The 25,433-nt window shown below is 45.0% G+C and overlaps 1 protein-coding gene across 6 annotated transcripts in view; it reads left to right on the forward strand.

Moving 5' to 3' along the window:
- nrxn1a (neurexin 1a) overlaps window positions 1-25,433 on the forward strand; it is a gene marked incomplete at both ends in the record, with an annotated part of 114,301 nt that overhangs the window by 55,643 nt on the left and 33,225 nt on the right. For 3 of the 6 annotated variants that reach the window (XM_080851507.1, XM_080851508.1, XM_080851509.1), the window contains 5 exons: window positions 2,231-2,353; window positions 3,107-3,488; window positions 4,152-4,342; window positions 4,510-4,683; window positions 8,104-8,223. In XM_080851507.1, coding sequence (XP_080707633.1) covers window positions 2,231-2,353; window positions 3,107-3,488; window positions 4,152-4,342; window positions 4,510-4,683; window positions 8,104-8,223 — 990 coding nt within the window. Of the gene's footprint in view, window positions 1-2,230; window positions 2,354-3,106; window positions 3,489-4,151; window positions 4,343-4,509; window positions 4,702-5,397; window positions 5,425-8,103; window positions 8,224-25,433 lie in introns of all 6 variants that reach the window. The other 3 variants (XM_080851506.1, XM_080851504.1, XM_080851505.1) reach the window with 2 other exon arrangements.

Here is a 25,433-nt window from a genome sequence, read left to right on the forward strand (position 1 = left end):
GCCGGGTCACTCTGAGCTCTGTGCGCCGGACGTCAGCTCCATCCCCATGTTTGGAGACGTTTGAGCCCTTTATGTTGTGTGATGCAAGCATTCTAGGGAATCACTCTCTCTCCCACTCTCCAAACATGACATTTCCACTACCGCTGAGCCATAGGAATTAGCCATAGCTGTATCTGGGACTGTGAAGGTAGCCAGAGCACTGGGTGTATCAGATTTGGCTTCACTCAGGTTGAAAATACCACTCTTCATCTATTTTACACCTCTTTTTGCCTACAATGTTTGGCAATACCTGGATCCAGCACGCTAAGTGATTTCAGATGAGACTGCCTGAAGTGTAAACTCCTTTGTAACTAATGAACAGATGGTGTTCTGGAGATCAGACTGCCTGACACTACAGCCCACCAAGGACACAAGATGGCTGCCTGTGTTTTGCGCCATTGGGCCTCCTTTGAAATGAGAATGATTCATCATGTCGTGGCCAGCTCAGGTGCCTTCATCTTTGGTTCTTATCTTCAGTCAGAGGTCTGCACTGAGCCCCCCCCCTGTGAGGAGGCTTCAGTACGGTGTGAATGCTCAGCCTTCTGGGCCATTTTAAGGTGTGCCAACCATACACACAAGAAGCATACCTATTGCCCTGACAGGGATCTTCACCCTGATACCTGAGCCACACCGTTGTGCTGTTGTTGGTGCTGCCCTCTGTTGGTGGGGCAGAAAGTAGTGATGGCAGTAGAAGGATTTTTACTGTAATGTTTTAATTATTTTAATATTTGTAATGTTTTTAACATTCACATCTGGTTCACCACTGGTACCATTCCCCTGGTTCACCAAAGAGTAGAACTAGAATGGCATTCCACTGTTGTGTTGTGCTTTAGTCTGACAGCTAACATGTTTGATTGACCCTCCCCATCCTTCCACACGTAGTGTGAAGATGGGAGAGAGAAAGAAAAGCATTTCCTATAATTTCCAGCGGGTGGAGCTGTCACACATTCAGTGTGTGGACTCAGGGTAATTGAGAGTGAGGACGGATGGGGAATCAATAGTGATCCTGGCGCTTCTTTAATGGCACCTCTTTTTTTACCTGTTATCGAGTGAGAGGCTGCCACACGCCGCTCTGACAATGACACCCTGTCCTCTTAATGTCCACGGGAGAGATGTGTGGGAAACAAGGCAGCGCACACAACGGTAGCCTCCCCTCAACACGCTAGCCGTTTTGCTGTCTCTTTCTAGGTTTGGCATTTTTCTTTGTTTCTTTTAATAGCCACTTACCTCACCATCCCACTCTCTCTATCTCTCTCTTTCTCTCTCTCTATCTTGCTGAATGGTAAGCCAAAGCTTTAGCTTTAAGAATGGAAGACTGGCTGAACCACTATAACCCCTTAACTGCACACATCGGCAGGCGATAAGATGGTGGTCCCACAAGCGAGAAATTGCTTTCTCGAATGGAGTTTACAGTCTGTGGGTTTTTGAATATGCTTCCTAAAACACTTGGGATTCGGGAAAACATGAAATCTGCAGTATTCTGGAATGCCACTCTGGATGCAGTCACAAACTGCAATACTGGCAGTATGTCGCCATCTGGTGGTTTTGATTAAGCTGTGTGAATTTGAGAATCAGTGTTGAGTCAACACCAGGCATGTTATCCGACACTATAAATATACCAGTTGTCAGAATGTTTCTTTCATTTATATTTGTTTCTTTTTAACTCACAGTAATAAGTTATCATTATTTTTTCAGAGTATGAGTATGTATCAAGAGTATGAAAGTATACCTATAAAAATAGCATTGTTGGGATCTGAAAGCCAGAGTTTGCTTGAAGCCAGTGACTTGAGGCAAGCCTTATGGAACAGCTGGAGTGTGAGTCTTCTGAGAGTGTTTGTATGTGCCTATGTTGTGGTTGTATGACATTTTTTCTTTTTTAATATATTTTTTGCTTTTCATTTCCTGTCTTTGACTTTTCTGGTTTTTGTTATTCCCCTACTTTTAATCTCTATCTTTTTCATCATTTATTGTTGTGCACTCTCTCTTGTTTGTGTCACTCGCTCTCTCTCGCTCTTCCTGGCCTCTTAATTTTGCAGTCTATCTATCTATCTATCTATCTATCTATCTATCTATCTATCTATCTATTTATGTATCAGTCTATCCTTCTATCTATCTATCAGTCTTCTTTCTTTCTTTCTTTCTCGCAGTTGCTTTTCTTTTGGCTGTGGTTAACTTTTTTGCCATTTTGTAGGTAAAGGTCCAGAGACCGTGTTTGCGGGTCAGAACCTGAATGATAACGAGTGGCACACGGTGCGTGTGGCGCGCAGAGGGAAGAGCCTGAAGCTCTCAGTGGACGAGCAGCAGCCCTCTGAAGGTAAGGAGGAGGACCCGCTCCCTGGCTCCTCCATTCTCCTCACTTCTCCTCCATTCTCCTCCAGCTCCTCCATTCTCCTCACTTCTCCTCCATTCTCCTCCATTCTCCTCACTTCTCCTCCATTCTCCTCACTTCTCCTCCATTCCCCTCACTTCTCCTCCATTCTCCTCCATTCTCCTCACTTCTCCTCCATTCTCCTCACTTCTCCTCCATTCTCCTCACTTCTCCTCCATTCTCCTCCAGCTCCTCTCACAGCCTGGCTACTGGGTTCCATACAGTCAGTCTCCTGGGATCAATGCAAAACATATGTCAAATCTAACTGTGCTTAGCCTCACTATGATCTTACCAATAAGTATAGGATAATTAGTTTCCTCTTGGAAACTTCTAAGAACGAACAAATGGATTTACAAGTAACACAGCAGCTGTTGCTGAGATGTCTCCAGTTGTCTCATGATCTTATAATGATTTCAAAGCATCACTTGTCGCATTTAAATGATTCTTCAAATTCTCCCGGGTTTTATTAGAAGTGACAACAGATGCACAGCTCAGATCGTAACAGAGAGAAAACCTGTTAAACACCTGTTAATTAATAAGGAACAGAATTATAATAGTATAATAGTATAATTCTATTATAGTATAATAGAATTATAATCTGCTAACTCTGTCACCACCCTCAGGCATAGGTCACACACTCTGTAGGCCAGTGGTATTGACTGGATCTGTTTTGTCCCATGTGACCACCCACCCGCTCAGGCCCAATGACAGGTGACCACACGCAGCTTGAGTTCCACAACGTTGAGACGGGCATCCTGACGGAGAAGAGACACATGCCCGCTGTGCCCTCCAACTTCATTGGGCACCTGCAGGGCCTCACCTTCAACGGCATGCCCTACATCGACCTGTGCAAGAACGGGGACATCGACTACTGTGAGCTCAATGCCATGATTGGCTACAGGAACATTGTGGCCGACCCTGTGACCTTTAAGTCCCGCTCCAGCTTCGTGACGTTGCCCACGCTCCAGGCCTACTACTTCATGCACCTCTTCTTCCAGTTCAAGACCACCTCCCCCGATGGGCTCATCCTCTTCAACCGCGGCGACGGGAACGATTTCATTGTGGTGGAGCTGGTCAAAGGGTGAGACACGAGTCAACGCCATGAAAAACTAGACATCTTTTAGAGGAAGACATACAGTCTGTGCTTAAATTAATGTGTTAGCACTTCAGAGAAAAGATGTCACAGTGGTATACCCCTTGAAAACAAAACATTTCCGCTGTCTCTGTGCTTAGAAAGGGACTAGCTGAGCTCATTTATAAAATATAATATTTAAACTGACATTTAAATGAGACCATTTTGTCTTTACGTTGTTTTGTACAGAATTAATCATAGCACAGAATTATTACCTTAATTACTAGAACTCTTGACTCAAACTGATTTTATAATATAATACTTTATGGTTGTCAGTAGAGTTTTGTATATTACTGCAAACAATAGAAAGACCAATGTAATGTGAAATTCAGCTCAGCAAATATTATTGGTCATTCACATCATCAGTGATCATCATGAATATTCGAATCTGTGTTTTCAGTCGTTACGAATTTCCTCATTTCAGTTATTAAAATTATTTAATTAAGTTTTTGATTTTGTCTCAGTGGTCTGAATAGAACTCTGGCTGTGGATAATTGGTATTGGTATTTGATGAAGGTGATCAGATGTGAATCAATTGTAAATCAGTGTAATTGATGAAGTTGATCATATGTGAATCCTATTGTAAATCCTGCCCTGTCCTCTTGGCTACAGGTACCTACACTACGTGTCAGACCTGGGGAATGGAGCTCACCTGATCAAGGGCAACTCCAACACACCTCTCAATGACAACCACTGGCACAACGTTATCATTTCACGAGACAAGAACAACCTCCACACCGTCAAGATTGACACCAAGATCACCACTCAGACCACCACGGGCGCTAAGAACCTAGACCTGAAAGGTAATGCAGTTACTAGCATCGGTGAATGACTTCTTAGAACTGAGTAGAGCCTACGCTCACTAAAATCTGCTCTTTGTCAAAGTCTTGCATTCACATCACACAGCAGAATTATGAGAGTGTATGTACCCACGACCTCTACTCACCTCTGCTGTCCTTCCTGCTCCAAGGTGACCTGTGCATTGGAGGCATAGCCAAGGACATGTACAAGGACCTGCCGAAGCTGGTGCACTCCAAAGAGGGCTTCCAGGGCTGCCTGGCGTCAGTGGACCTCAACGGCCGGTTGCCGGACCTTCTGGCCGACGCGCTGACCACCGTGGGGCAGGTGGAGCGAGGCTGTGAAGGTGAGCAAATCTCTCGAGGTAAGAGGACAGATGTTATAACCTCTGTCTCAACCCAGTCCTTTGGGCGGGGGGGGGGCGTTACCTTTGATCTTTTTTCTCATGCACATCCTCCCCTCCTGCTCCTCACCCTCTACTCTTCTTCTGGTCTGTCTCCCCTGTTCCTAAATCAATCTGGACTGATAAGACCCTCTAGACCTGCTACTGCTTTTCTTCGTCACGTAGCCAAGGGCAGTCAGTGGACCCTTACTTGTCAGTCATTCTAGCTGTGGGTCTGCAGATTTCCATTGCAGATGAGCAGAGCCGTGCCAGACCCAGTCCCTTTGATTGGCCAGTAGATGCCTTGATTGATTACTGTCAGGTGTGCTCTGCTTGGTTTGAACTCAAACCCTTAGCTGTGAAGTACATAAACGAGCATCGACAGCCCATCTCTCTTGTGAGCAGTAATGCGGCAGGAATATGTTAAATCCTGACTTAATGCCTCTTCAGACCTCCCCCAACTAAGAACAGAACAGAGGAGACCAGACGGCTCCCTCCACCTCTCTCCCCCCTCTCTCAATTCATATTAACTACAGCGTTCTACTCCCCTCCATCTCTCTTCTTCTTCATCTTCTTCATCCCTTTCTTTTGCTGTTAGCACAGACATTTCAGTGCCTTTACTAACATCTCTTTTATGTTGCTGTTGCCTTTCTGTTTTTTTTTTTTGGCTGACAAAAGTTGCATTGATGAAAGCTGACTTGCAAGGTAGATAGATACATGTCTATGTTCGAACCCTAGTGACACCTCTCCCCCCTTCCTCTGGTGTAAACAGCTCCGTGTTGTTGATCACCTCCTAAATGCTCAGCTGCCAGTTATGTGAAATCCTGTCCTGGTAAAATACAAGCCATCCACTTGTATTTACCACCTTGCTGGTACTGTAGATCTAGCGTTCCGTCTTAACGTTGTCCCGTGTTGAGACCTCCTCTCTGTGTTTTCTGCACACATGATGGTGGCTGCCATCTCTTTCGCACTTGTCCTGTGATATCCGTGGTGTTAGAGGCATGTGTGTGTCTTCCACTCCCACTGTTCTCTCCCTGTACAGAAGCCCCCACTCAGCCCCCCCTGCATGCCCCCAGATCCCATCTACCTATAGAAACCCAACATCTAGTCCACAACGCTCTGAACATTTCCAGTACATGGAGACCCACATTGGTCTAAGGTTTGATGGCATGGCAGGTCTCAAAGGCATAGTCACTGCACACCATTAGGACATTTTGAGGTCCCATGCGCTAAAATCTCAAATCTTCTGTTAAGATATTACATGAGTATTCAGATGTTTGACATCAGCAAATAACTATTAGTAAAGCAACAAAAAAATTGAAATTGAAAAATGTGTTGAATAGGTTCTTCGATACAAAATTGACAAAACTCAAATAACGTAGAGAATGTAGTATTCTGAGACATGTTAAAATCACCCTGTGGTGTAGCTTATAGTCTACTCTTACCATAGTCTTACTTAAGTCATTGAATAAATACTCTTACTCTAAGTCTTAAAACTTGCCTGTTCTGTCACAATATACAATAAGCTAGGTTAAACAATTGTGCTGCATCCAGATACAACACCACCAAAACATATTTGATCAGTAAGGAGAAAACACATTAGCGTACAAGCATTCAAGACTGATAGTGGATACCGAGACCCTACAAAGCTTGGGATGCCACATGCCACACCACGGAAGTTTTTAGACTGCTAGTACAAACGAATTTGAATGTACCTGGTTATATGCTCTGATACTAACAAGACAGCTGTTGTTGATGATGAATTGGATTTATTTGTCAGAGCGAAATTAGATTTTGTGACGAGGAAATAACATTAGCTAGATAACATTACATTAGCTATGTTGTTTGATTGTAGGGTTTGCTGTGTAAGCTAGATGCTTCTCCACCTCTTTGACTGTTCAGGGATAAGGCACCACATTGTGGTCATGCAGTCATGTTTCACCAATGTAATTCCCCTTTGCCTTCACTGTGCCCGTTTGTGTTTAGAAAGTCAGAGTTTTTCACACACTGAACATGACATTCTTCGTTTTTGGCTTGTGGTTGCACAAAATCTGTCTCTACGGCATAGGCTATGCAGACATAGCATGCCACCGTGTGTTATCTCATGTAACACACTATGCTGAATCATACACATAGTATATCATGCATTGTGTTACATAATAGTGAGCACAGGGAACAAAGTTAGCCTTCCCTGTACAGCAAATGTATTTCTTTAAAGCATCTGCTCACTGAATGTGGAATGTGAAAAGCCTCTCATTGATATATGTCTTCAAAGTGCTGTGAGTTTCTTTGGATAGGACATCTGCTCAATAAAGAAGTGGAGTTGTGCACAGAGAATGAACTGAGATCATTCTCTGGAGGCCTGCTGTATGCTTCCTTTATCTGTTTGGATAAAGCATTCGGTCAAAGAATAAGTGAACTGAGCATGTAACACAAGGGGTAGGACTCAGATGAATAGAGATGAGAAGAGATAAGTAGAAACAGCCTGCAGAATGGTCTGCACGAATGTGCTGATATTAATCTGGATAGCCAGTCCTCCGATTCATGGTACATGTTTATGCTAAGAGGAGTTTTAGGGAGATTTAGTTTTGTAGTCTGGGAAAGAAACCCTGTGAAAATATATGCACAGGATGCCATTAAATATAGGCTATCATCAAAATACATCACTTAGCAGACTTGTTTGCATTTTATTCGAGCCAGCTGTGCTGTTACTAATGTTTGCAAGGCGAGGCTGTTGGCTGTTAGCCCAGAATTATTTTAGAATAGAGCTACTTAATTGCCCTACATCTTAATTCTTCCACCTGAAGTGATTCGCATCTACTGGACAGTGACTGGGTTAGTAGTTCATATGTGACCAGGAGATGGAAAAGGGAACAAATTAAATTGAATATTTAGGAATCACAGTTCTATTGCTGTCTGCTGATCCTCAACAGGAAGAATGTGATGTGCATTTATACAGAAAGCTCCATCTTATGATCAAAGACTTGACTGAGTTGGTATTCCACAGCTCAACAGGCAAAGGGACGTAGGGGCCTACTGACTGTCATGCCAACATAGATACTTTGCTATGGAATAAAGCAGCTGTTTGTTTTATTGCATTCAGTTTTAGCTCACAATAGTGTGGAATACTGGAGCCATTTTGTGTCATGTTGGTTGCAACAAAATGCACATTGGTGGATGCTAGAGCAAGACAAGAGGAACAACATGTCTGCCCCCCGTTTGGGGATGTTTTGGGGTTACTACAGAGGGAAAAGGGTTGAGTAAGCCAGGCCATGTGTATTTCCTTTCCAGCCGTTTGTTTAGAAGAGTGGTGGCTGCTCCAGCTCCAAACTCATGGTGATTCACTGCTCTCTTTTATGTCTCTTTCTCCTTTCCCTGCCATAGGCCCCAGCACCACCTGTCAGGAGGACTCCTGCTCCAATCAGGGCGTGTGTCTTCAGCTGTGGGAGGGCTTCAGCTGCGACTGCACCATGACGTCATTCGGAGGCCCTCTCTGCAACGACCGTGAGTCTTCCTGTCTTCCTCTAAGCGCTGTCTTCCTGTCTTCCTCTCAGCTCTGTCTTCCTGTCTTCCTCTCAGCTCTGTCTTCCTGTCTTCCTCTCAGCTCTGTCTTCCTGTCTTCCTGTCTTCTTCTCAGCTCTGTCTTCCTGTCTTCCTCTCAGCTCGGTCTTCCTGTCTTACTCTCAATTCTGTCTTCCTGTCTTTCTCCAAGCTCTGTCTTCCTGTCTTCCTCTCAGCTCTGTCTCCCACTCAAAGCCCTTGGGTTATTACCAGAACAGAACCAGAACATGTAGCCTTAGCCCCAAACCCAGCGATACAGAAGCCCAGCGAGCACACATCCTCAGTTAAAGCTTGGTAAACAACAGGGCATGATTAAGTCAACATGCTTGCCGATTTTCTGATGCTTGGCCAAGTTCTACCGTTCCCCTTCCTGGTACCTGCTGCTCCCGTGATAAACTACCATCTGGTCACAGGAACATTCTTCTGGCATGTCCGCCTCCAGAAGCTCACTCTTCATGCTAAGCAGTACAAAAGAAAATCTATGTATGGAGGGAGAGAGGGTCAATGACATTGTGTGTGCTGTGTGGTCATATTGTGAATTGGCAACAGATTTTTACTCACACACTCACACTCACACACTATCCACCTTCCATTATGGCATTCCATTTGACTCATACCAATAGAATAGAGCTCTGTTCATGTAGTCGCTGTTCCCTTTGACATGCCACATGCATGCGTTGCATATCTATTCTCCAAGAAGCTCCACCAGGGGGCAGGAGAGAGCCTCGTGAATCAGGCACAAAGGATGGGCGTCCTACAAGTACAGCCTGTCGCAAGCCGAACCCTCCCGGAGTGGAAGTGGGTAGGGAGAGGATATTGGTTTGAGAAAGGCCTATAGATTATACTCACCTGCATAGTTTACTGTCATTATTTCAAAGTGGAGATGTTTACACGTGTGTGTGTGTGTGTGTGTGTGTGTGTGTGTGTGTGTGGGTGTGTGGGTGCGTGTGTGTGCGCATGCGTGTGTGTGTGCATTTGCAGGTTGCTGTGTAGGGAAATTGGAAAAAGTAAGGAAAGAAAAAAAATTAGTTGAAGCCCATTTTGCAATTTCTGCCGAATGTCAGCACTCTTTAAAGCTGCTGAGCAGAGGAAAACATGCCTGAGGAGGAGGAGGAGGAAGGAGAAAGGGGAAGGAGGGAAGAGGAGGAGGAAGAGAGTAGGAAGGAGGGAGGATGAGGGAGAGAGAGAGAGAGGGGGAAGGAGTGAGCAGGTGGAGCGAGTGAATGGAAGGAATGAAGGTGAGGAGAAAGTCCTTGGGAGTATTTTTTAAAAGGAGGATCAGTTGCAGTTGTTTGGTACACATTGGCTGTCAGACGAACTCCGCTGCCTGCTGACCTTGATAACAGCCTCAACCTCTTCTCTGGAGAACCAGTCACACTCCTAAACAAACACACACACTCACACACACACACACACACACACACACACACACACACACACACACACAATTTCAAACCAGATACAGCAAACTACTTCTTCTGCAACTAGGGACCCAACACTTACACCAACCAATAACACTTCACTCTAGTGACTGAAAGCTCTTTGAGGCAGTTTAACACATTTAAACTCAAGGTCAGCACACTGTTGGTTGCCCTGCATGGAAAGGAAGCAGAGGAATTTAAGCAACACTGTGAATGAATATCAGGCTTTGCTTGAATATGAATGAATATGTACTGTATGAACAGTACATAAGACTGAGAGAGAGAGAGAGAAAGAGAAGGAAGGGATACAAGTGAGGGTGAGAGGCAGAATACGATGGGGAGATAACTGACAAAGAGGAAAAGTGACAGAAAGAGATAGAGGCCATTTTGATTTTCTCTTTTAATCTTATTAAAGTTATTAATGGTGCTGTCAATCAATTTATTTAAAACTAACTATTTTTAAACGAATTAATCGCACCATTTGCTGAGATGAATCATGATATAAAAATAAAGCTTGTAATAGTGGATATTTAATGTAAAACATTCTAATAGCATCTTCTTAACTTTGAACACAGATTTTTTTCCCTACACGACAATAACCAATAACAGCACCAAGGCCATCAGAATGGACTGTAAGCCTGAAAGGAATGTGTTCTACGTGTAGATGAAGACAAAGGCCATCAGAATGGACTGTAAGCTTGAAAGGAATGTGTTCTACGTGTAGATGAAGACAAAGGCCATCAGAATGGACTGTAAGCCTGAAAGGAATGTGTTCTACGTGTAGATGAAGACACAGGAGAAGACGAGATCAAGGCGCGGAGTTCGAGAGAATAAGAGAGACAGACGTTTGGGGAGGGAGATACTTTGGCGAGAGCTAGCGACTCTGTCAGCCGGACGGTAGTTAAAACATGGAGTTCTGCCCGTTGGGTTAGTTGTGAATTCAAGTGTTCAATAAACTTGCTACTAAGCTAAGCTCCCCTAAGCTATGCCCCCAGATATTTTAACCTTTACAAATTCCCTAACAGAAATAATAACTGCATACTGTAACCATTATATATAATAACAAATAATAACAAAACCCAGGCATCTGTGTTAATTGCGTTATGCTTTAAATATTTTAAATTATTCGCAAAAATGTAACGTTCATTTTGACAGCAGTAAATAATGATGGTGAGGTGATAGCGACAGGACAGGAATACGTGTGTTTGTGTGTGTGTGTGTGTGTGTGTGTGTGTGTGTGTGTGTGTTTGTGTGTGTGTGTGTGTGTGTGTGTGTCTGTGTGTGTGTGTGTGTGTGTGCTTGTGTGTGTATATTGTGTGTATTGTTTGTATTATGTGTGTGTTTGTGTGTGTGTGTGTGTGTGTGTGTGTGTGTGTGTGTGTGTGTGTGTGTAGGGTGGGATGCCCTGTGCTGCAGGCGGTGAGCTGGTTTCTCCACATAAAGTAGAGTAGCTGGAGCAGATAAGGGAGCCGATGCTCTGTGTGAAGATAAAGAGGCTCTGTGCTGGGGTGGGGGAGAGATACGGGGAGATAGCACCACTTTCTCAAACACCACACTCACACACACACACAGACACTCACACACACACACACACTCACACACACACACACACACACACACACACACACACACACACACACACACACACACACACACACACACACACACACACACACACACACTGAGCATCGTGAAATTAAATCTGATATGGTGGGCTGTTAGTGCTCAGTACGCCTCAGAAGGAACATTCTTTCTCCAAAGCAATGGATAATTTTTAATTAGCTCTGGCCTATCAGCAAGCCCATTTTTAATAACAAAGGAAAGTCAATATTCCCCGGTTAGTGCTGCAGTGTGGAGGGATTTTTTTTTTTCGGAGAGTGTATCTGCCAACGTGTGTTTGAGTGTGTGTGTGTGTGTGTGTGTGTGTGTGTGTGTGTGTGTGTGTGTGTGTGCGTTTGTGTGTGTGCGTGTGTGTGTGCTGTGTGTGTGTGTGTGTGTGTTGTGTGTACAGTATGTGAGTGTGTGAGAGAGAGAGAGAGAGAGAGAGAGGGAGAGAAGAGAGAGAGAGAGAGAGAGTGTGTGTGTGTGTGTATGTATATACTCTTTGTAGCCTGCATCTTCTCATCATGAGAAAGGTGGAGGGGGGAGAGCATTAGAGAGGGAGAACAGGGCATGGAGAAAAAGTCTGTGCCATATATATTTGTCACTTTTTATATCTAATGCTTTAAATCAGTGCTTTGATTACTAATGTTACCCAAAACAGTGTACGTGGGTATGAGTGTGTGTGTGTGTGTATGTGTGTGTGTGTGTGTGTACATGTGTATGTGTTGTGCATCTTGTTTGTGTGTGTGTGTGTGTGTGTGTATGTTTTGTGCATCTTATGTGTATATGTGCTGAATGCAGACTCCTCTCCAGACTAAGAGCTTTAAAACCTCAGGGTTGAAATCATATTGGTAGCTCCACCTTTTCTCTTTATAGTTCATCTGCCATCACGCTCCACTTGTTTTGAATTGCCTTCTCGAGGTCACTGCAGTGAAAGGGTCCATAATGTGTGTCCGCACCAGAGGTACGAGTGCCGTGCTCCCTGTGCTGTGCAGTCCATGGAAGTGACCAGTTGCTACCACTAGATGGTGCTCAAGTTAATGAGAAACATTTGGGGAGTCTATGGAGGATTTTGACTGCCTGTAACCATCAGCCACATGTACACTCAGATGTGCCCCTCGATGTGTCTAAGTGTGCTCCCGAATGGTAACCCTTCAGGCTACATAAGGTGGCAATGACCAAAAGGTGTCCCTATCCTCCTCCTCAGGGAAGTTTATCCTACCTAGTGAAAGAGGGGAAGTTCCCCAAACTCCCATATTCACTGACAGACTCTTCTTGCAGGGATATCACCCGTCTCAAACCGCTATGTCCATTCTGTGATCCCTTTCTCAGTTGGATGTTTGTCTTCCTAATTTTGAGCTACCTTTCCTCAAACTCATGACAAAATCTGTTCGACTGGCAGTAGAACTACCAGACAGCTCTGTTGAATTGATAGCGTAATTCCTCTTTAAGTGCATCCTTTTCTTGTCCCAGAACGAACCTCACCGTTCCCACAGTGTGGCACTTCCAAGGGCTCTTGAGGCTTTGTTCGGTGATAACATGTGCCTGCATTGACTGGCTCTGCTAGAGAGGACCACCTGTCATGAATGCGTCTCTAGCAAAGCCCACCTGCAGTGACTGGCTCTCCCAGGAGATCCAGGAATGAAGATGCTCGTCAGGAGATGAAGTTGTCTCTCCCCTCTCAGCAGGAGGAAGAGAGGCAGCTCTGCATTCAGCTCTGCACTCTCATCTGCACTGCATGACAATATGAGCAGAGTTAGCAGAGCCCTGGGACGGTTACTGATGGAGAGGGAGGGAGAGATAGAGAGTGTGGAAGAGAGAGGGGGGAGATAGAGAGGGAGAGAGGGAGAGAGGGAGAGATGGAGAGGGGGAGAGAGAGAGGGAGGGAGAGAGAGAGAGAGAGAGAGAGAGAGAGAGATAAGAACTGCTACAAGCTCACATGCAGAGAGGGGGAGATATGGAGAAAAAGCTAAATAATAATTGCAGAGCATGACAGATGAGGACAGATATGTGGAGGCCTCCACCTCAGAGGTGCATTCAGTCCTGACAGAGGGGTAGGGAGAGACGACTGCAAAGGAGGAGGAGGAGGAGGAGGAGGAGGAGGGAAACCCAACAGTTCTACTGTCGTAGAGCCACTCACTCTCTCTCTCTCTCTCTCTCTCCCTCCCTCTTTTACTCTCTCTCTCTCTCTGCTCAACTCATTCATTGGGTCCACACAGGAGAGGGTGGAGTGGCCAATGAGGATGCGGAGTAGATAGCGTACACAGGGGACGATAGACCAAGAAAGAGCCAAAGAAAAAAAAAGGCAGATTTAGTTCAGTCTCTGTGACTTGCGCGACTGTGTTTCAAGCAACCTTTTTTTTTTCCTGTACTGGAGACCCTGCTTGGACTAAGGCTTTCCTCCTGATCTTCCTCTTCATCAGCGCTTGTGGCAGCTGGAGTGCCCATTTAGAATTGCTCTAGTGTGTGTCTGTGTGTGTTAGTGTGTGTGTGTGAGAGAAAGTGCATGTGCAGGCGTGTGTGAACATGCATGACATTGTGTGAGCTGCGAGGGGCTGGCTCTGTGGATGTAGTGGAGAGGCTGGCGTGTCCTCTCTGTGTGTGTGTGTGTGTGTGTGTGTGTGTGTGTGTGCTTGTGTGAGCACTGCCTCTTGGCCGGGTACAGCAGTACTCCTCTTTCCTCCTGCTGGGAATGGGGGAGTGATGGCTGGTCTCCCAGGGTTACGGCCCCACCGGCACTGACACGTGGAAGGTCTTAAGGGGAGGTCTGCATCCTCGGAGCTGCTCCTCTGACACACAGCTTGTCTTGACTCCTGGATCCTCCTTGTGTTTGGTTCCTGCACTTGGATCTTAATTTTGCATGAAGGACAGAAACAGGAATACCATCCATTTTTTTAATAATCCATTAACATACTTTCTTGATATTTTTCATGATGAATTTGGAAGAGCCTCACTAGGCAGTCACCCCCTGCCAGCACTTTTACCTACTTTTCCAGGACTTCACGATTCACTTGACTCTTCTGAAATGAAGAGTAGAATAGATGTGGCTGTGTAGATGTGCTTTGGGTGTTGTTAGGGTTGCTAGCAGCGTAGCTCGTCTGCTTCCCTGAGGATTTCTACTCCCTCTTGCCTCGTTCTTCTTCTCGTCTTCTGATTGCCTCTCCTCTCACCTGAGCACCTGAGCTTCACGCTGGAGGAATGCCAGGGAGATCTCCCCTGCCACCGCCCAGCAGGGCTCCCCCGAGGCTGGCTGTGGCTGCTCTGCTCCTAGCCCTGCTCAGGGAGCTCGGGGTGCCCTCCGCGGCTCGAGGCTCTGATCTCACTCACCTCCAGACTCACTCACCTCGCCGAGAGGAGCCTGTTGGGGTTCAGTCTGCACAAGGCTACCTCCGGGCAGGACATGGTGCGTACAGTGCTTTGCTGAGTGGTGTCTCTCCCCCTCTCCCTCTCTTCCTCTCATTCTCTCTTCCTATCTTCCTATCTCCCTCTCTTCCTCTCATTCTCTCTTCCTATCTCCCTCTCTTCGTCTCATCCTTTCTTCCTATCTTCCATTCTCCCGCTCTTCCTCTCTTCCTCTCATCCTCTCTATGCCGCTATGATCTAACGCTTCCCTTTAGCCTAATGCTCTTATCTTAGATGGAGATTTATCCCATCTGTGGTGTGTTCTGTGCTCTTCCGTCTCTCTGTCTCTCTCTCTCTCTCTCTCTCTCTCTCTCTCTTCCTCTCCACGCCTGTTTCATTTCTCTATAACTATTCCCTTCAGCTTTATGGTCTTATCTTAGATGGAGATTTATCCCATCTTATCTCATGTGCAATGAAAGCACTGTAGTTTGAGAGAGGTACCAGGGGGATGTGTCTTGGTTTCTGATTTTGGGTGAGCGCGTTTTCTGTACGGTGTATGTCCTGTAACTTGCTGTCCTCCCAGCAGAGAGATAAACAGTGATCGAGAGGACAGAGATAGTGTGTGGATGATTATGTTGTTGAGATGCAAATTAGTTGAAGCTCAAGAGGTGTTTTTGATTTAATGTGCAAATGGAGGACAAAAGGACTGTGTGTGTGTGTGTGTATATATATGTGTGTGTGTGTGTGTGTGTGTGTGTGTGTGTGTGTGTGTGTGTGTGTGTGTGTGTGTGTGTGTGTGTGTGTGTGTTCGTGCGTGCCTTTGTGTGTGTGTGTTCGTGCGTGCGTGCGTGCGTGTGTGTGGTTGTGTGTGTGTCTGTGTGTGTGTGGATTTACATGCTTCTGTTGAAGCGCTGCAGTCGGTGCATCCATTGTTGATTGGGCTGCTCATTGTGGCTTCTGCCCTTCTTGACCGCCCTCTAGCCTAGCCTTGACACCAGCCACATACATCAGCCTGCAGCCCTCCGCTCTGACAACTATAGACTTCTCTTCTAATTACATTACCTACAAATGTCTGTCTGAATTACTGCGTGCATGTCGTTGTACGTTAGTGTGTGTGCAGATGCTTGCTGTGTGTGTGTGTGTGTGTGTGTGTGTGTGTGTGTGTGTGTTTGTGTGTATGTTAGTGACATCATGCTGGCAGACAAAAAGAGGACAGGCTTTTAAGATGCCATTAGGCCCCAGGGCCCAAGTGCGACCCCACCAGTACGTCTGCTTTTCTCATTCTTACTCATCTCCTCTCCTCTCCTCTCATCTCCGCTCTGCTCCGCTCTCTTCTCTCTTGTTCTTCTGCTCACTCAGGCTCACGTGGACTCTCATGGCATGTTGAGTGACACTTTTTCCAAAGAAATCTGACCAGTGTGCTGAACAGCAACAACAGTATGCATTTGTTGAAGGTACATTGAAGCGTGGGTATAGAATAGCTATAAATATTTACATGTGCACAGTACAAACTGTTTACTCGCTTTGAAACTCCTACGCCTTCAAATATAGCTCCACATGAACACACATTTCCTTCTCTTTCACCATGTGTGTGTCAGTGTGAATCTAACACTTCCATAGTGCACATACTGTATGCATCATGTGTGAATCCTATCAGTGTGAATCTAACCCTTCCATAGTGCACATACTGTATGCATCATGTGTGAATCCTATCAGTGTGAATCTAACCCTTCCATAGTGCACATATGCATCATGTGTGAGTCCTATCAGTGTGTATCCATAGCTTTCTTAGTGCACATATTCATCATGTGTGAGCCTATAAGTGTGAATCCATCCCTTCCTGCTGTGTGTTTGGGACCATCACACCCATTTCCACGGTGTGTTCACCGGAGTCAGTGTTGATTATATAACCACACAGGCCCCACAATATGCTCCTCACAGATTGCTGTCTGATAAAACAGGAAAAACACAATTGAATAGAGAGAGGGAGCGAGGGAGGAGGACGAGGAGGAGGTGGGAGAGCGCGCTTGTAGCAGGGAGCGTGTAAAGCGAAAAAGAGTCATTTATCTTTTCTGAGAGGTGCCTCTGTTCTTTTAGAGTGCTGTCCCCCGCTCTCCCTCTTCATGTTCTTTCTGCTTCTCTCCTTCGCTCTGACCCATATTGCCCTCTCTCCGTCCTCTCCATCTCTTTGTGTGCATGCTTGCGTGTCTGGGGGTGTGTGTGCATATGCATGTCTGGGTGTGTGTGCATATGTAATTGGGTTTTGGGTCTGTGTTTGTAGGACACAGCTGGGACATCTAATGGCCTCTATAGTTAGCTAGCAGCACAGAGCCTCTCTCCCTGCCCCAATCCTCAAAATCAGCCCCTCCTCTGCCCTTCTTCACTGCCCCTCTACCCCCACAGGACCACGAGCGTCCATCGCCCCAATGAGGACACCCTGAACGCCTCTGTCTCGCTCCACTAACCAATCCCAAACTACCAGCTATCCCTACCCCACTCCCCAAAATGTCTTGTTAAAAAGAGGGACATCCTGTCCCTTTCCCCACCCCCAGATCCACACTCCAGTCCCTCATGTGGAAATGATCCAAATAGCATCAATCCAACCGCAAACCTTTTCTCTTTAGAGCACTCCTAGGCCAGCTCAAGTCCCATTCCATCCGTACAAAAGACCCATTCAAAAGGCACAGCTGATCTCTCTAGTCGGTGGCTTATATCAGCCTGCTGTAAATAACCAATTGACTGGTAACTCATAAATACGTTGTGAATAGCAAATACTGTCGTGTCGAAAATGTGTTCTACTACTCAAGGTCAATTTGTTCTGCATTATTTTGCCTGTGAGTGTGAGTAGAGTGCATCACAGAGGAAAAAACAGACCATGAAACTGGGAGAGAGGAAAAGAAAACGAGAGGATGTTTGATAAGGATAGAAGCTAGGAGTAGAGTGAGAGAATCGGAAAGTGAGAGGGCGAGAGAAAGAGAGAGAAAGAGAGCGAGCGCACCCAGGTTTGCGTGCCAGCTAGTATGCCCGCTCCCTTTGAAGTGATTAGATGCAAAGTGAATGTGAAAGCAGAAAGTGAGACAAATGATCAGACTACTCTGGGCTTGAATGAGCAGTGCTCCTATTTTACTACAGCCTTCTTCCCTCCCTCCCTCCCTCCCTCCCTCCCTCCCTGCCTTCCGCCATCCCTCTCTCCATTCCCCCGGACCTTGCTTCTCTCTCTCCCTGATGAATGCCTTGCAATCAGCGAGCTCCACTGCCTGTTCGTACACACACCCACAAACACTCTCGCTGCTTTTAGACCTTAGATGCACTTTGAGGAAAAGTTGAGGGAGGATACAGCTCAAACATTATAACACAAACATTAATAGATGGGTGCACACACACACACACACACACACACACACACACACACACACACACACACACACACACACACACAAATACTCTGTAAGTAAGCCTCTTCAATTTTTTATTCTAAAAAGCTATGTGTTCACAAGATGTGACGATATGAGTTGCCTCTGTCAAGAGTAGGAAAGTGAGAAGAGTGTTAACTCATCTACCTCATTTTTACATTTTGATTTCTATAAGATCTCTCAGTCTCCTTGCAGTGGTGTAGACTTTACTCTGCGAGCAAAAGTGCTCTCAGGTGATGACACGCTTCACCAGACAGTGTGTATGGGGAGGTGGGGACACCTGAAAGGTAGATGCAGGGAAGGAGGGGGGTTCTTTGTGGAAAACAGACAGTGCTGTTCCACTTTGTAAGTGCTGCACATTTTCTCGAGGGAATCTCAGCAAGCTAAAGAAAAACACAGAGAGAGTGCAGCCTGTGTGAGAGAGGCAGAGAGAGGGAAGTGACGAAGAGAGGGAGAGAGAGAGGGACGTGACAGAGAGAGGGAGAAAGAGGGAAGCGACAAAGAGAGTGAGAGAGAAGGAGAGAGTAGGGATGGGAACCGAAACCCGGTTCTTGTTTAGAACCGGTTCCTAATGAGCCGAATCTTTGGAATCGTTAGCCAAATTCAAAACCGGGTCTGTAAACGGACCTCTGTGCCGTTTGCGCATGCGCGAACGCTTCCTTTAAAAAATCAGACCGCAGCAGAAATGGCAACTAGAAAGAAGCGATCTAAAGTGTGGCTTTATTTCACTCGAACAAATGCAAACATGGTCACTTGTAACGTCTGTAAAACATGTATTTCGTCAAAGGGAGGAGGTACATCTACTATGAATAAGCACTTGAGCACACAACATGGTATTAAATTACAAGATTGTCATGTTTTTGACTAACTAACGACGGCGCTTCATCCCTAACTTACCAAGGTAAACTCCTCAAAATGTTTTATCATAACGGTGTTACTCGTGTGTTATCAGCAAACGTTTGCGTTGTCGTGTTAACCATAACTAAACTTAGCATTTAATTGCTTAACAGAATGGGCGATGTTGGACATTGTCATATAACGTAGGCTAGCTTAGCGGTAGAATCTTCTATTTTCAGCCGTTGGCTTGAGGCAGAGGCAGTGCTTGCCTCCCCTCTGTTGGTTCTAGAAAGTTTGCTGATAACACACGAGTAACACCGTTATGATAAAACATTTTGAGGACTTTACCTTGGCTTGGTAAGTCAGGGATGAAATGAAACGCAAAAGACTCCGTTAATAATGGCGTTGCCTAGCAACGCGTGCAGCTCCCTAGATATGGATACGTTTCTCTTTCAATTCAGTGGCAGCAATAGTTAAGTTTTAAATATACTGAGTGCCTAATTTGCGAATTTTTGTTCAAATACGTATGTGAGGCATTGTGTGCATGATACAAGTAAGTATGTTTCAGTACGTTATTGTGTTTGTAGTGGGTTCTACATTGCTATTAGAAGAGTTAAGCATAATAGTTCGCAATTAGCCTTACAACCAAGCAACCTACAAGAAAATATACAGTCCTTCAGTTTACTCAATAACAAGGGCTTCATGTCAGATCAGACAATTCAACGATTTTGTTAGTGCCATTTTAATGCCAGATTTAGTTTATCTCAATAGTGCAATGAGGGAGGGGTTTAGATTGGACTAACTTAAACTAAACCTGGATGCATTGTAATGTTCCAACAATTATGAGACATTTCCTGAGGTATATCTGCTCTGGAAAAGAAAGATCAGTAGGTAGCAGAGGAAGGGTTGTATAGGGGTTGTTTGCTATTTCACTCATTCACTCATACACTCATCTATACAGTATAGATGAGTGAAATAGCAATCAATAGTGCTCTGCAATGTCAATGTATAGCTTCAGAGTTGACACTCTCACCACATATGCATTTAAATATTGTTGTTTTATATTTAGTGGCAAGAATGTCTGTTTTTTAATAAAAGTTTTTGGTTATTTATGTAAACATTCCGTTTATGGTGTGTGCAGCATTCTAGAAATTTATATAAAAGAACATTAATGTAAAAAACCCGTTTGCGCTCTTTTTTCACCCCTTACCCAATAAGAATCGATAAGAGAATCGATAAGGAATCGAATCGATAAGCAGGAATCGATAAGGAACCGGAATCGTTAAAATCGTAAAGGTTCTCATCCCTAGGAGAGAGAGAGGGAGAGAGAGGGAAGAGACAGAGAGAGGCAGAGAGAGGGGAGCGACAGCCTCTGAAGCCTGGGAAGCTTGTGTCTGTAATGGAGGCTCAGTCAGAAGCAGACCCCTAGAGGGATATATCATGCTGTCACTGCTGAGAGCTAACACACCAGTACTGGCTGCTTCATGGTAGCACAGACTACAGAGAAATGACACTGAAAAGAAAGTGATGATTGAGTGTGTGTTCGTAACATAGCTCTATTAAGAAATGAAAGAAAGGAAGATGAATATCATACAAATCCTGGCAAAGCCATACCTGACTTAGAAATCAATATCTACTTTATACATCATAAGCTAACCTTGAATGATTAAACACACCAATAGGTCATATTATATGGTATACTATATACAATATCACAACATTAAAACATCAGAGACAAAACTCAAATCTGTAAACTAAAACCGATGCCTTATGTCTTTGGTTTGGGCTTATTAAATCTAGATAGGTTTCAGGCGTGTTACTGCAAGCAGTGGGTGATTCTATTCCAAAGGTGAATCGGGAGGGGTATGGGCAGTTTCATTAGGGGATTTAATAAGATGTTTTAAATAAAAGGTCATGGCTTATTATAATAAAGGGCATGACTTATTAGCTTAGTTGCTGGGAAACTATAATGGTCTTTACTTGTGCTTTGAGGTTTAAACTCAAAGATAAGGAACAAGCATTTTTTTTATTAAGAATGCACATTACTCCGTTTCAGCAATATGCAAGTTATGTTGAAACTCTTCAAAACAGTGAATTGGTAATGCAGAACAATAACATTGCACTTTACATCCTTTTACTGGAGCTAGAAGCCAACTCGTGTCAACTCCAACCATTTCCATCATATCCAAACAAACGCGGAAGGACACGAGCTGACAGACACAGATAAAGAAGCACACACACACATACACATACACATACACATACACATACACATACACATACACATACACATACACATACACATACACATACACATACACACACACACACACACACACACACACACACACACATACACATACACATACACATACACATACACATACACATACACATACACATACACATACACATACACATACACATACACATACACATACACATACACCACTATCTCTAGTCCATCCACTTAATGCCCGTACAGCTCTTCATGCATTCAGACAAATACACCAGTCTACACCTTAAAATTCACACATGCTAACCTCCAGTATTGCCCATTGGAGACTCATTATAAAAACACCAAGCAAAGCATAAATGCAACCACTGCAGTGTCAGAAAAGACACATCGAATAGCCCAACCAGCACAAACTGGAGGTAATCTCCCTGCTCTCATATATCACAACCATGGCCTGATGCAGACTTAATTGGCCCTGCATAGGTCACCACCACCACCTCCTCATAGGTCAACTCCACCACCTCCTCATAGTGTTTTTACTGCACCCCTCATGAGATACTAATGGGGCTTGGGATGTGCAGAGTTGAACAGAACTGCTTGTTGAGCAGGGGAATGGCTGAGGACTCTGCCAAGCTGGTTAGTAGGGGAAGATCAGGAGGAGGCAGACCTGTGGCTCTGGCCGTTTTGTGTGTGCGTGTGTGTGTGTGTCAGTCTGCCCTTCTGGCTTTGAGGGGATTACTGCACAGCAGCAAGAGGTGCTGGAACATGTCCATCTGTGATACAGCAGACACACACACACACACACACACACACACACACAAACACACACACACACACACACACACACACACACACACACACAAACACAAAATAAAAGACACAAACTGAACATGTTTTTCTATGCCCCCCCCCATCCCTACCCATTGCCTCTGCTCAGTTTCCAGCATTGATTCCACAACAAATAGTGTTTGGAAGTGTATTGGTTAATCCTTGAATGGTATCAGGGCCAGTGAGAATGTTTGGACATTAAAATGAGTACTAGCTGTTGTGTGTCCGAACCCCTTCTCTCAGTGCTACAGGAAATTCTTCTCATCGCTCGATCTCCGCCCTCTGGGCGCCAACGATGACTCCTTCATGGTGTGTGTGTGTGTGTGTGTGTGTGTGTGTGTGAGTGTGTTTGGTGTGTGTGTGTGTGTGTGGTTGTGTGTGTGTGTGTGTGTGTGTGTGTGTGTGTGTGTGTGTGTGTGTGTGTGTGTGTGTAGTCAATACGAGGCAACCTGAGTGTGAAGGCATAGCAGATTTACTGGTAACCCATTCCCCGTTTGTGCTGATGATAATGGCAAGTTTACAGCCTCCCACCCGCTCGCCTCTGCGGGCTTGTGTTCCGTGCGAGTGGGCGCGGGTAATTACCCGCTTGCTTTGGAGCGCTGTGGTGTCAGGCCTGTAATTGGCACCACTGTAATTCACTTTTTAATTGCCTGTTTATTATTGCAGAAGCCTCAGTTTTGTCGTTGCAGCACAGAGCGTGGTGAGTGGTTAATAAACAAATGACAACGAGCTCATATTTCCTCTCCATGGTACAGCTACTGCAGAGATAGAGAGACAGAGAGCGAGAGAGAGAGGGAGATACAGAGAGCGAGAGACAGAGAGGGAGAGAGGGAGAGAGAGAGAGAGAGAGAGAGAGAGAGAGAATCATTCATCCTCATATAGATTCCTCTTCCATAACAAGGAGATGACACAACCTTTTTAGATTGAATTGTTTGCTTCTATTTGTCTGTCCTCCGCTGATGGAAGTGTCATCCTTTGTGACACAAATCTATCCTTGAAATAGTCTGTTTTCTCACTCTCTCTCTCCCTCTCTTTCTTGCAGCTCTCTCCCCGCTGTATTTGTGATCCTTTGTAAATAAGCCTTTGCACAGGTGCGAAATCCAGAGAGGGTTTGAATCAAGCCTGACGGGACTAAGCAATCAATTCATTATAGCTTGCAAAATGAAGGCCTAGAGCCAAATGCAAAATAAAAAACAGTTGCTTCTATAAGTTTAGTATTATGTTATTATTAAAGTTAAGTAGTTACACATATATTATATTATGTATAGTATTATAAATAGTTTAAGGTGTCTGTGGTGAAGAAAGCAGTTCTGCACAGAACTTAAACTAGAGTTGAAATATGTAAGGGATAATGTATTGTCCGGAGGTCATTCTCAAAAAATAATTCCCGACGGGGCGAACAACACCCCGACGCGCAGCGGAGGGTGTTGTTTCGTCCTGAAGGGAATTATTTTTGGAGAATGACCGACGGTTTAATGATTTAGTTGCCGTTTCATGAGTCCCGTTTAGAAATAAATAGTTCTTCAAGCAAATAGAACTTTGAAGTTTCAGGTGTTGCATAGCAACCCATTACTTGCTGACTTCAAATGACTGTCTACTGTTGCGTTAAAATGACTGGACTTCTGGCGGAATGATATGAAAGATGTGAATTAGAAGTACAAAACCCATTGCCAATGACAGCGGTGATTATCTTTCGCAGAGGTCTGTTAGCAGGAATTAATGTATGGGTATGACGTAGGGATGGCCCATTCAAATCAACTGTACTTTTTGGAACATTCTGAAAAGCCGTATAATAAGTTGGGATATAAATGTGATGACCCACATGGCTAATTAGCATGTGCTGATTTATTGAAGTCATTTAAGCCTGTGATTGGATGTGTGATGATTGCGAGTAAAGTAGACTGAAGGTGCTCACACAGAGACAGAGGGGTGGAGAGCTAAGCCTGCAATAGGGTCTGGGTGGAGGAGAGGAGAGGAGGGGATGGAGAGGAAAGGAGAGGAGAGGAGAGGAGAGGAGAGAATGGGATGGAGAGGAGAGGAGAGGAGAGAAGGTGGAGGTGTCTGGGAGTAATATAAACCCATAAAAAAGACTTGGGTCAAGGAGGTCCAGCAGGAGATCAGGCAATTTCTGCCTCATCAGAATGGGGCCCCTTAGCACCTTTCAGTTTCTCCCTGTCTCCGCTTAATCTCTCTCTCTATCTCTATCTCCCTCTCTCCGCTTCATCTCTCTCTCTCTCCGCTCCATCTCTCTATCTCTCTCTCTGCTCCATCTCTCTCTCTTTCTCTCTCTGTCTTCTCCCCCTCCCCTCTCTCTCTCTCTCTCTCTCTCTCTCTCTCTCTCTCTCTCTCTCCTGTCCATCTCTCTTCCTCTCTCTTTCTCAATCTGTGTGTGTGCGTGTAGTAGTCGTAGTCGTTCTCATAGTAGTAGTAGTAGTCGTAGTAGTAGTAGTAGTAGAAGTAGGAAAACTAGGAGGACCTGCTGGGGAGGAGGAACAAAAAGAGCTAATTGTGCCAATCTTAGCCTCCTTTTTCCCCCTACAGATGTCAGGATGGTAATTGAGGAGGCAGAGAGAGAGAGAGAGAGAGAGAGGGAGGGAGAGATAAAGAAAGGAATGAAGGGAACATGTACCACCACTCACTGGTTGTTGTAAGAAGCTTGTTCAACTCAGAAGTCAAACGTTGGCTCTGAACGCCATTTCCTCTTTTGGGATCCTGGCATCATTGTGTTTCAGCCTCCACTGTTGGTGCAGCAGGATTTCTCCTCACTTACGTGGCAACTGGTTACGCTGTGCTAAATCACACAGGGCTGTGTGTGTGTGGATGAGTGTGTGTTTGTTTGTGATTGTGTTTTTGAGTGTGAGTTTGTGAGAGAGAAATGTAAGTTTGTGTGAATACGAGGGTGAGGGTGAGAGTGTCAGAGAGAAAGAGAGTTGTATGAGTGTGTGTATATTTTTATGTGCGTGCGTGTGTGTATGTGTGTGTGTGTGTGGTGTATCTCTGGTGGGGGGCATCTCAGGATCTGTGTGTGCTAACAGTGTGAATGTGCCTCATTGAGATGCGCAGATGATGGTGTGATTAACATAGGAAGTCTGAGCTGTGGATGGAACCATTGGCAGATCACAAGCGCAGCGGGCAGGAGGAAAAAGAAAATACACACTCCCCCCCCCCCTCTCTCTCTTTCTCTCACACACACAAACACACACAAACACACACACACACACCCACACACACTCACACACACTCACCCCCTCTCTCTTTCTCACACACACACACACACACGCACACACGCGCACACACACACACACACACACACACACACACACACACAGACACACACACACACACACACACACACACAGACAGACAGACAGACACACACACACACACACACACACAAGAAATAAAGTGTAGCCTAATTAACACCTCTGCTCCAATGCTGTCACCCTTCTTTTTGCAGGTCGTTCCCTTAGGGTC

The sequence above is a fragment of the Sprattus sprattus genome (genome assembly GCF_963457725.1).
Source record: "Sprattus sprattus genome assembly, chromosome: 14".
NCBI lineage: Eukaryota > Metazoa > Chordata > Actinopteri > Clupeiformes > Clupeidae > Sprattus > Sprattus sprattus.